The 12,391-nt window shown below is 41.5% G+C and overlaps 1 protein-coding gene across 5 annotated transcripts in view; it reads left to right on the top strand.

Moving 5' to 3' along the window:
- PHACTR1 (phosphatase and actin regulator 1) overlaps positions 1–12,391 on the top strand; it is a 342,596-nt gene that overhangs the window by 268,095 nt on the left and 62,110 nt on the right. For all 5 annotated transcript variants that reach the window (XM_065667330.1, XM_065667331.1, XM_065667334.1 and 2 more), the window contains 2 exons: positions 5,968–6,153; positions 7,118–7,324. In XM_065667330.1, coding sequence (XP_065523402.1) covers positions 5,968–6,153; positions 7,118–7,324 — 393 coding nt within the window. The remainder of the gene's footprint in view (positions 1–5,967; positions 6,154–7,117; positions 7,325–12,391) is intronic.

The following is a 12,391-nucleotide window of genomic DNA, read 5'->3' as shown; positions in this document are numbered from 1 at the left end:
GCAGAGAAGAAAGTCATAATACACAAGCATAGTAGCAGTGATTGAGTAGCTTTGATCATAAAAAGGTATGAGTAAGATGTGTAGAGCAAAAGCAATATTTCCTTCAATGGTATAATAATCTGAAAGTAATTCTAATAAAGGATATTATATCTCACTGTGAACCTTAAATGAAAGCAACATATTCCTTGTAATTCTTGTTAGGTAATCTCTAATCCTTCAAGAAAACGTAGCAGACTTTAACATTTCATAGAAGGCAGCTTTATTTGATGATAGTAGCACCTTGCATGCCAAGAGGCAACTTACACAGACATTAGGTGTAGCCATAATAATAAATCTCTTTATCTCCCTAAGAGGTGGAAGATGCAGGCAGAATTAACCTGTTACTGATTTTGCATTTTTCTTTCTTCAAAAAATCCATACAGATAAAAGGAAACTTAGTATGGATAGACTGACCCAAGAACAAAAATTCTGGAGCTTGCAGTGTGCTTTGTATTGGTTTTGCCATATCTTCTATGTTGAAGAAAACCAGAATGAGCTAGGTTGCTTCCTTGCTATTTAAAATGACAGTCTGACCTGTTTGCTTCAAGATTTGCTGGCTTTTCAGAGGACTTTGTGTCATCCAGCAGGTGAAAGTTAGCAGAGCGCAGCAAGTCACAGTGTTCACACATGGGAGAGTCACTGCAGTCCAGCTGCTATATTTGGAAAACAAGAAATGCTTTTATCACTTCAGTGACCCCCACGCTTTAACTCAAGTCAAGTGTGAAACCACTCCAAAGTGAACTCCAGAGCTCTTTTCTTGGAAAGGACAAGACTCATGACCAGATCAGTTTCTATTGTCTTCCATTTCCAGGGTTCTGTGACTTCAGTCTTCTGAAAATGTAGGCAAAGGTTGTAATTTTTTCAACTACTGTGTACTTTTGGAAAAACAGTAAGTTGAAATGTCTGATGAGGCACCTGCTGTTCTAATAGTTTGTGGGCAGGCAGTGCTGAAAGGTTAAAAACACAGCTTCCACCTGCAACGCAGAACATACCACAGAATTTAGAACTCAGTTTTTGCTATACCGTTGCTCCTACACATAGAAAAACAGCTTTGGTTTTCACATGAAGGTGTAACCATCCCAGAAGCATCTGTCTTTAGAACTGCTAACTGTCATATGGTGCCAGTCAAAAATTAAATCTGCTTGTATTATTTTGATACCTCTTTTTATACCTGAATGTAGATGAGGTGGCCTGAGTGCATACTGATTGCTTGTTTTAGAGATGATGGTACAATGGTTCTTAAAGGAAACATGGGCAGTCTTCATCTTTTACACTTTTGTATTTTTATACTCCCTATCTAATTAAAATGATAGATTTAGACGTAAATTTCAGGTTACCTAAATCCTTACAGGATTTGGACATGTTGCACTTAGTGCTAGGGCAAGTTTTGTGTCAGTATGTGAGTATAAGTCTGAAGAATTGGCTTTGGCAACGCAGCAAGGAGGAAGGCATGGCAGCCACTGGAGAGCCAGTTGTGCAGCAGTGAAATCATGTGTTGAAAGGTTTTGAACTCCTTCCAGAAGCAAGGAGGACATCCCTATGTCAACCTGTCTCAAACTCCATAGGAATCCACAAAATCAGGGTCTGCTTAGAGACTGATCCTAGCCACCATGCTAAGGTAGCCACCAAGGCTAGGAGACACCCCCCTGGACAAGTGTAGACCACAGGCACAAATACTCAGTTTTCCACCCCCTAGCCCATAGGTGGCACAGCAGAGAACAACATGAATTTTTCTCTGCCCTTCCTAGCCCTTCCCATCAAGAAGTAGTTTCACTTGCCTAGACAGTCTTACTTGGTAGTCAAGTTCTGAAGGAGACGACCTGAAGTGGATTTTGAACTCTCCTCTCCTCATCATTGTGCCTCCAACAGCCATTTATCTGTGGAAGGAGCGCGTGAGCATGGTACTTTTCAGATATGCAAGAAGTTCCCTACTCCAAGGTATTGCGAGTGAAAAGACACATTGAGAAGAGAAGCGGAGCTCTGACATAAAGAACAAGAAAAGGACTGCTCTGTGTCAGTCAGCATGATGCACTGCAGGCTGCTTCACACCAGGCAGTTTTTAAGAAGTACGCAAAAGTGGAAATGGCAAGTGAGTTCAGGAGTACAACCCATGCTTGGGGCCACATGTTTTGAACATATCATCTGTGCATTCACATGTGAAGGTGAATCAAAGAGTCCCCTGCATCAGAGTTTCCTCTGAGGTCCTGTTTCTTCAGTGACTTCAGGTGTGCAGAGCCTCCTGCATAACAGAAGAGCAGCCTTCATGTACTCCAGGTGCTGCAGAGGTCAAGCTACTCTCTCTGTTGTTGTCTAGATTCATACTCAGCCAGCATTACCAAAATTCATGCATTAGGGGAAGTCGTTCTGCATTAAGTAACAGCAGTCTCTGTGGAAACACAGCAAAAGATTTTGCAAGTATGAGAAGAAAAGATTGCATAGGTTATCACTGTGCAAAATTAACTTTAAACTCACAGCTGGTTCCTGAAGACTAATTGATTCATCCATGTCATAATTGCAGTACCAGGATTCTTTTAATTTTCAAGTCAGCTAACCAGAATAGCTTTTAGTACTTCGAAAATAATAAGTAATTTGCCTTTTATATCTGGTTGTCAAGCATGTCTCTGATCCAGGATTTATTCACATTATGATATTCTTCACTCTACAAATTATTTTATCTGCATCTTTGATCTGCTTTCTGTACTTGCGTAGCTTCCCATGTAGCTCTTTTTAAGCAAGATCTGACTTAGGGTGTATATTTCAGCGATGATTCTTTCTGGTGATTATGTCTGGTGATTTCATTCAAATCCGAGGACAAGCTTTAGAATCTAAATGAAGTTTAGAGATATTCACAGGTAAGATTAAAAGAGGTCATGCTGTCAGTACAGAGGACTGTCATGCTTGTTATCATGACAAAAAGTAAAAGCCAGAATTTTATCTCACATTTTGCTTTTTCGCAACTGTAAGCCATCATTTGAATGCTGTCTTCTTAAATCATGCCTTGGGAAGCGCGAAGTGCATTTAAGACAGTAAGATTTTTAAGGTGCTCAGTGTGTTACGATAGGCATCCCACTTCATTAAAAATGTGTAGACATCCCTCCAAAAACTAAATGCTAGTGGTTTTATCATGCATACTTTTTGCCTGCTCACAGTTGCAGTCACATTTAGTCCTGCTCTGAATTAATGAATATTGCTAGACACAGTCACGGCCTTCTATTCAGGAAGCAGTTGTTCTGCATAAGAAACAGTTACGCTCTTTCGTGAAACCAAGTAACTGAAACAAAAGCAGCCCCTATCCCAAAGGTGTGAAGGTGTGTGTTTATAAAAGGGAGACAGAGCAAGCACAGAATGCATAGCATTTCCGCCCAGACAGCTAAGTAAAAAAACTTCAGCTTAAATACTGGCTGAACTGTTGTTTGATTTTTGCTGCCTAGGGAAATAAACGGGTTTGTATTGAATGACCACAGCAGTTAGAAGGAGGCTGTGCTGCAAACAATTGGCCAAAACCATCAGTTCTGATTTATGTTGCTACCTAGTAGCCAGCTCAGTTGATTGCTTTGAAAGCCATGGGTCAAGCTTCAGTCTAGTATGATGTGACTGTGTACCATAATAGCTCTCTAGGTCTTCAAAAAGCCTCCAACAAAAGCAAAGTCAAGACCTTGGTATTTCTAATAATTCCAAAATAAGCAGAGAACACCTTCACTCACTGTAGAGAAGCTTTAAAAGGCAGAAACATAATTCTGAATACTTATCAGCTAACATACTTTCAGACTTGTTAATTGTGTCATAACACCTGACACTTCAGCTATTTTATTCTTTTCAGTATTGTTTTTCAAAGTGTTTTTCATATCTTAGCCCTGTGAGGGGATAGTGTGCACTTGCTTGAATGATATATATCTCTGCTTGGTACATTGAGCAGTCGTATGGCTAATCAGAGGTGCTCAAAAATCAAGAACCAGGTCCTGAAATCCTGAGTTTGCCTTTAAAAAAAAAAATAATTTAAATGCCTAGAAAAATTTGGCTCCTTTTTTTGCCTACTGGTTGTTAGCCTTACAGGTCACGTTCCAGTTATATTTTCAGGCTTCTGCTCATAACCATAGGGGCTGAGCTCTTTCCTTTATAAAACTGTAATTGAGATATCCATGTAGTCATTGCCTCCAGGTACCAGAGTGCTGTGCATGACAAGTTCTGAGATAAAAATCATGTGGGTTGACACCATAGAGAATGATCTGATCCCTCACTTGTGTTCTTTATTATTTCTAATGTGAAGTGGTGTTGGATAGGAAAGAAACTACCTGCTGCTGTTACAGAAAATTTGCTCAGATGAATGAGATACTATTAATAACTTTAAAAACAGGCCTTCTAAATGAAATCTCCTATATCCCAGTATCAAGACCTTATACAAGGCAGCTATAAAAATTATTCTCTCCCTCACTTAAAATCTTGATGCTGGGAGCTGTAATGTTTATATTTGTGTGTCAAATAGGAACATACTTGTGTCCCTTATCGCATAAAAATTGGTGTAAGGGAAGAGAATAATTCTTGTTGTTTTTGTTAAATTATTATGAATTATATACTGTGTATGTTAGTATTCTTTAAGAAAATTACGTAGCTTCAGTTCCGGCCCATTCTCATTCCTGACTTCCCAGCTTCAACAGAGTCAGGGGTAAAACAAATTTTGTGGCCCTGGATGGGGCTGCATGGCCCCATGGGTGGAGGGTGGTCAGGAGCTATCTAGTTTAGACCATGGTTCATAATGACCATCTTAGGGTAAGCAAAGGATCAGCACAGATATTTGGCAGATCTTTCCCAGATCTTAATAACTCCTTAAAGCAAGTAGAATGCTGTCCGACTTCTATGAAACCTGTGGACAGAACAGACACACATCTCCAGAACTGCTCTACACAACTTGTATTTTTGAGCTACAAATCATACTGTTTTGATCCTTATCCCTATGTCTTCTGTATTGTGGTGGGCTGGAGACCAGGTACCCATCGAAGCTGCTCTATCACTCTCTCCTCAAGTGGACAGGAGGAGAGGAAATAAGAAAAGGCCCATGGGTTGAGATAAGGAGAGGGAGAGATCACTCACCAATTACCATCATGGGCAAAACAGACTGCAGTTGGGGGAAGAAATCAGTTTAATTTATTACTGATCAAATCAGAGTAGAATAATGAGTAATAAAAACTAAAGCTTAAAAACACCTTCTTCCCACCCCTCCCTTCTTACCAGGCTTAACTTTACTCCCAAATTCTCCACCTTCTCCCTCCCAGCAGTGCAGGGACAGGAAATGGGTGCTGCTGTCAGTTCATCACACGTTGTCTCTGCCGCTCCTTCCTCCTCAGGGCACATTCTTCACACTCTTCCCCTGCCCCAGCGTGCGGTCCTCTTTGGGCTGTAGGTGGATATCTGCTCCACTGTGGACCTTCATGGCTGCAGGGGGACAGTCTTCACCATGGGCTGAAGTGGGATCTCCGCTCCAGCACCTGTACCACCTTGTCCTCTTCCTTCATCACTGACCTTAGTATCTGCACAGCTGTTTCTCTCACATGTTCTCACTCCTCTCTGCAGTGGCAATTGCTGCTGCACAGTAACTTTTCCCCTTCTTAACTACGTTATCCCTGAGAAGCTACCACTGTTACTGATGGGCTCAGGCTTGGCCAGCAGCAGGTCTATCTTGCAGCCATCTGGCATTGGCTGTTGGACATGGGTGAAGCTTCTGGCAGCTTCTCACGGAAGCCACCCTTGTATCCCTCCCACTACCAAAACCTTGTGATGCAAACCCAATATATGAATACATATAAGATGTCAGTTCAGGTTCGTCAATAACAAGCAAGCTAATGGAGATAGCAGATTTAATTTTTAATTATTTCTGCTTATCTTGTTTATGTGCCTTACATTGTCATTCTGTTTTCCTTCAACTATGAACAGATGGGGAACTTTCCATACCAGATGAAGAAGGAGCCTTGGAGAATGGGCAGCCTTTGGGCTCCGGGCAAGTCCTGAGCTCCAGCCAGGTATCCCTGCCAGCCCTAGCAGAACTGGAATCAGGTCCAGCACCAGGGGAGCCCTGTTCATACGAGGTCCTTCCAACCACAGAGATCATGGATGGGACAGGTAACATCTTGTGTACATTATGATGTAGATAACTGTAAGCTATTTGTAACAAGCTTTTGACTTCTAACATTTGGTGTCCATCCCTGAGAAATCCTTGCTGAAGACGAAGGTCTTCTGTGGAGAAGGAGTTGACAACATGCAGGTTGTCACTGGGTGCTTCATGAGAAATTTTGACTGACTTTGTATGGAAGTAACCTCTACTTCTACACAGTAACTTCATTGTAAGGCACAGTCCCTGCACTTTTCAGTACCTGAACATCTGAGAATAGATTTCTAACTCTCCAGCTATGTCTTACCTGTGCCAGTCAGCTCTAGAGCAGAGAGCTGACAGCATTTTTAAACCCTAGGGTAAAACATCATGCAATTTAGCTGCTGTGTGGTGTTGGTGATGTTCACAGCATGCATCTTTCAGTAGCTAACACAGCCTTACCCTTGGTGAGGCTCTCTGCATGTCTTCCCCAGCCTGTGCAGAGATACAGCAATGCTATATATCTAGGTTAGTTCCTCTTTCTGCATCACTTAATGCTGAGAGTTGTGGACAAAGGTTCAGTGAGGAAAAGTGACTGGTAGAAATGTTCAGCCGTGACCATGCACAGATATGAAATGCAGTAGACCCCATGAGGTGCTTTTACATTTATAGCATAAGTTTAGAGACCTCCTGTTAACATAAGTGGTCCTGAGCAAGCTGTGGTGACAGACCATCTGAGATGTGACATTTTAAGGCTCTTGATTTGTGTTCAATGGGAACACAATGGGAAATCTGGCTGTTTTGTAGATGTGTGTTACTCTTTCCCTTTTTCTCTTTCTTTTTCTCCTCCTTTCTGTGTTATATGATGTTTGAGTGAAATCTATTAGTCTTTCTTAACCTGCCTTGCTGTGCTGCTTTTCTTGTCTCACAATGGCTGTATATGCCGCTGCTTTGCTCGTAACGTTGCTGCGTCTATGATGTGGTTGTGTCCTCCAGTGTCTGAAGAGAGCCCCACATCCAATGAATCCAGCGTCCTTCTGTCCCAAGATCCTACAGCTAAGCCAGTCCTGCTACTTCCCCCCAAAAAATCTGCTGCTTTCCCTGGAGACCATGAGGACACCCCAGTGAAACAGTTGTCCCTCCTCAAACAGCCCCCTGCCCTGCCTCCTAAACCTATTGCCAGGATTGCCAGCCACTTAACTGGTAAGTAGGTGTTCCTGGACCCTCAGCACCCCTGTTTCCCTCATAGGAAAAAACAGTCCTTACAACAAGGGTCTCTATGTCCTTCCTCCTCCTGTAACGCTGTTTGCACATTGTTTTGTGTACTGGTAATGTATCTATGTTGTACATAGAGCAGGGATCACAAAGCATCTTCAGACTATAATTTCATCAAGGTTGCTTCAGCGCCCTTCCCCTTTCAGCTGTAATTTGCCTAAGACCAGTGCTGCATTTCCTAACCCTTCTCACTCCTATTCATCAAGACTTACCATGAACACAGAAATTGCAGGATGTGCTTTGAAGGGAAAGGAAATATCAGGAAAATGCTATGATATCTTTAAATGCCTTTAATGAGAAAAGGGGTGAGAGTTGAGAGGCAAGGGAGAGTTTTGCTTTCTCCCTTTCTCCTTTTGCTCTTTTCTTCTCCCCTTAGCTGCCATCTGGGTGGGTCCTCCTGCACACATTCTGTATATTTCCATATATTTGTCTTTCAGTTGGCTCCTGATCCTTACACAGGCTATTCTGTCCCATGGCTTCTTGCCATTTTGCTCCCTGCTCACACTGCCTACCTAACTACTCCCCGTTTCCACCGCTGCTCTGACTACTCCCTTCCCACCAGTGATGATAATGGGCAGTTTCAGTTCCCGAAGACGGGGATCCTGGAGTCTGCAGTGTATCCAGTCATCCAGTGTATGCTGCAGTCTTTCTCTCACTGCATGGCAGCTAGCGACAATAGACAATACAGGCTTATTTTTCATGTTCCAGGTGTTTTCACAAGTGTCCAGGCTCTTTGGGATTCAAAGCTCGAAGCACATGTGGAAGGAGAATTGGTGGGTCTCCTCTCTCCAGTCTCATTTAGACCACTGAAGCAAAGGATGGATGCAGCTACACAACCAAAAAAAAAGCTCCCTAAATGCATGCCTGCACCTTTTGAACAGTTTGTTCATAATTGTAGCTGCCACCTGGGAGGTAGCACCTCAAAATCCTGAGTTCAAGATGAGATGTGGTGCATCTCTCTACTGGGGCAGTTGCTGGTCTTCTCACTGGGCCAGTCTTCTTGTGTTAATGCTGCCCTGATCTCTTGACAGCTAATGTGAGAAATGCTCACCCCAGTTTAATACATTCTAGATTTTATATTTTCTGTTAATACCTATTTGATTCAGGTTAAGATATATATCAGGAAAGACCTCGTTAGGAAAGAGCATGTTCTGGTTTTCTCTCATATCTCTACGTAGTCTCTTTATGTTTCTGTTTGGATGACCACACATTTTTGTTCTGTATAGTTTTGTTCGTTTTATGTGAAAGCTCTCTACTTTCTTGCCTTCCAAAATCTACACATAATGGTTAACATTTGTCTTATACTACAAGCTGAATGGGCAGTTCTGCAGTCTGCAAAGCCAGGCAGCAGTATCAATGGCTTCAGGTGAGGACAAAACTAGCTTTCTTTGATCTTCCATAACACTCTGTCCCAATTACAAGAAGCTGATCAGAAATGAGGCCAACATGGAAGAAATAAATGAAAAAGGAATAGTATAAGAAAAATCTCAGGTACTAAATGTCCTTCATTCATAAGCCATTCTTTTGTGAGAGAGTGCAGAAGAATCAAAGGATAAGGGCTTCTGGTATGGGGTTTTTTTCAGCTGGAAATTTTGTATGAAGTAGAATCAGGTTCAAGCTATCCACATAAGTCAATTGCTTGATGGTGATGACTTTCCAATGAAAGTGAAACAGAACTGTGATTTCTTACACTTTGGTGGTCTTTAGTGGTCTCTCATACAGTCCTAAATAAATTCTTGCATGTGCATATAGACAGATTTTCATACGTGCATATACAGAACCCTCAGGGGAAAAGAACAGAGATTTAAATTTACTCATAAGGCCCTAATTTAACTGACAGTTCCTGGTGGAACTGAAAGCCTCATTTATATATACCTTATAAATAAATTTTTAACTTTTTCTTAAGGGTCCATTTACTTTGGTGGTCTAAAGGATATCTGTGGTGTTGGAGTGCCTTGTGTTCTCCACTGGTAATTATTTTAGCCTTGTATTATCTTTGGAAATGAGCAATCAATCCTAATGAAGCACCCTCATCAGTGAGAAGCAGAATTAATGCTATTCTTTTACTAATTACTCGAGAGACATCTTCAGCTTGTGCGTGAGTAAACAAGTAAAATCTGAATTCTCATATCTAAGGTGACGACTTTTCTGTTCTTTTTGCATACCCATTTTTCTGCTGAAGATTTTGTGAGAAGGTTGAAGGACAAATTAAGACACGTTGGGCATGGCTAATACAGAGTGACAGTGGTTTAATGGTCTGGTAGCTCTGCTCAAGAAGACTGTGAGGGGAGATGAGATCTTGGGAATTCAGGTTCACATCTGGGAATGCAGAAGCACCTCAACTTTTGTCTGAAATTATGTACATTATGTATTATATATGTATGTGTACATATGTATATTTAGTTGGGACGTGTTTTAAACGTACCTCATAAAATATGCTGACCACACTACAGGTGTGGTAAGAAGGAAGAAAAAAAAAAGAGAAATATTTTAAATACAAAACTTTAGGAAAGAAAGGCTTCCTGTCAGCCTAACCACCCTCTTACTGTGAACTTATCCCAAAGTTCTTCAATAAAGGCGTGAAGACTGACTTGCAGGTTTTGGCAAAGAACTTAATACAGATTTTAGATATGAAAAAGAAACATTCCTTACCTCTGAAAGAATTTGTGAACCATCTCCAACATCTGTCTGCCTGTGCCAAGACAAAGATTGGCTTTTCCCTTGATAAGAAATGCACATAAAAGAGCAGGCCTGAAATAAACATGTAAGAGCACATTTAATTTTGGGGAGAATGAAAAGAAAAAAAAATCCCTCTTAAAGGTGATAGGAAGAGAGATTGCTTCTAGCAAATATAAATCACACAACCTTGGCATGCTTCTTCTCAAGGCTGAGGTACTGTGGGGATGAGACAGAGCTGAGAGCAGACTACAGAGCAGCCACTGGGAGTGGTGCCACTGCTGCTGCAGAAGATGCTCCGTGCTTTGCCTCACGTTATCTCCCATGCTCTTGATAATGCTGGCCCCACAGAGAACATCCGTGTCCCAGCACTGAGTGTGGAAGTGCCCACACAGCTCTAGAAGACAGGCAACACTGGGAGAAAAACAAGATCCTTAGCTGTTTTGATAGCATTGTTTCACTGCCCTTTGGCCAGTCAGTTCCTGGTGAGCCTTCTACTGTTTTTTACATTATTAGACAATGTTCATGAACAGAATTTCTTTCATCACTTTCATTCTCCAATACCCACATGCAGAATCCAGGCATTTAAGACAACACTTGAAAGCCCCTTTTATTGAAAATGTAGGAGGAGCTGAAATAAATCACCTGAGACCAAATTTAATTGCACTGCTGGAGCGGTCTCCAGATTATCATAAAGCCTCTAATGGCCAAAAGTGACAAGAAAACTGGTCATGTCTAATGTGGTAGAGAACACACCCTGGTGGTGTAAAGTTCCTTTTGATCTTGATTCATTAAGCTGTTACTCCTCACCAGCACAGATAATGTTTTCTGAAATTAATTAGATATTCTCCAAACAACTGAACTTCCAGTGACCCATAAAGTCCTATAAAACATCAGAGAACAAAATATATGCGACTCAGATGGGATCTCAGTAATACCTGAGTGTATTTGAGCCCAAATTTAGCCTAATAATACAGTAGGGTGTAGCTTTGGTCGTCTTGTCTTGGCCACTCGGTTGTTATGTCTAAGCACTGAAAAACATTTTGCATTCTTTTGCTTTCTTCATTCAAGATCTTGAGGAGAGGCATAGCACATTTTTAGTTCTGAAACTATGCTTTCTAGTTACGTCTTTGTAGATTAAGAACTAATTCATAACTAGAGGCCAACATTTGACATGGTAGGAAACGTTACAAGTCCCCAAAAGTTACTTCAGGTAATGCAAACAAGCCAAGGATGACGTTTGAGAACATGGATGCCCGTTATCCTGCTGCATTGACACAACACAGCTGGTTGCTAGTTACAGCACTATAAAAATATTTATAACTACAATTTATCCAATAAATATTCTCTGCAGTATTCATAACGCAGCAGTCAAATGTGTCTCAGAAGGTTCCTCTGTTGTTAAGCCCAAGACATTTTCCACAGGTTTCCTCCTCTGTGACGTTACCTACTGCTGCCTGCTCTGGCAGGCTGTATTCATGAAGACAGGTTACATTCATGTGGGGGCAAAGGACAGTTCTCTTTTCACTATGTGCTTGAGGAAGAAGCAGCAGAGCAAAAGCAGCTGTCCTTCACCAGCGCCCCGAGGTTCTCATGGGAAGTTGGACCCAGATGCAGTTGCTCTCTCTGTATTTCCTGTGCATGCCGCTACCTGGAGGAGAGTACCTAGCACATGCAGGCATCAGGAAGTCTTGTCTTTGAAACCCTCTTCAAGGCTCTGTGCAGGAATTCGTGCAGAGCTGTACTTTTCAACCTTTAGGCTAAGCATCTTTTGCTTGTGTTCTCCAAATTCAACTTGAAACTTGGATGCATATGTGGTGCACAAGAACAGCAAAGAATTTCTTTCAGATCTTCCCCGAAGACATGGCTGCAGATCTTGCTGTAGTCAGCAGGAGATACATGGCAAATCTTTGAGAACAGTTTTTAACTTGTCATTAGGAATCTGTTCAAAAATTCATTGAAATAAGAAAAGAGACTAAAAAGACTCCAGCTGTTCAGGCACAAGTGATATTCGGAGAGAAGACCTGAAAATGTAAAAGCACTTGTCCAAATGCTACCAGCAAGTATCAGGCACGTCACCTCATTTCTACGATGGAGCTCCCTCAACAGGCCATGCTGGGGTTTGCCTTTTTTTTTTTTTTTTTTGGCACACTACTTCACAGATTTAGCTATTTGGTTGCAATTCAAACAGTAACTCATTAACTTTATCACAAGTTGTGTATACAACTTGTATGTAGTACAGTAAAGATCACTGTATGAGGTCATACAGGTGGGAAGGAACCTAAGCAAGTCTCTGTCTTCCTGTTCAAAGCAGTGCCA

Source organism: Lathamus discolor, chromosome 2 (genome assembly GCF_037157495.1).
Source record: "Lathamus discolor isolate bLatDis1 chromosome 2, bLatDis1.hap1, whole genome shotgun sequence".
In the NCBI taxonomy this organism is placed as follows: Eukaryota; Metazoa; Chordata; class Aves; order Psittaciformes; family Psittacidae; genus Lathamus; species Lathamus discolor.
This window is presented reverse-complemented; position numbering and strand designations above follow the sequence as displayed.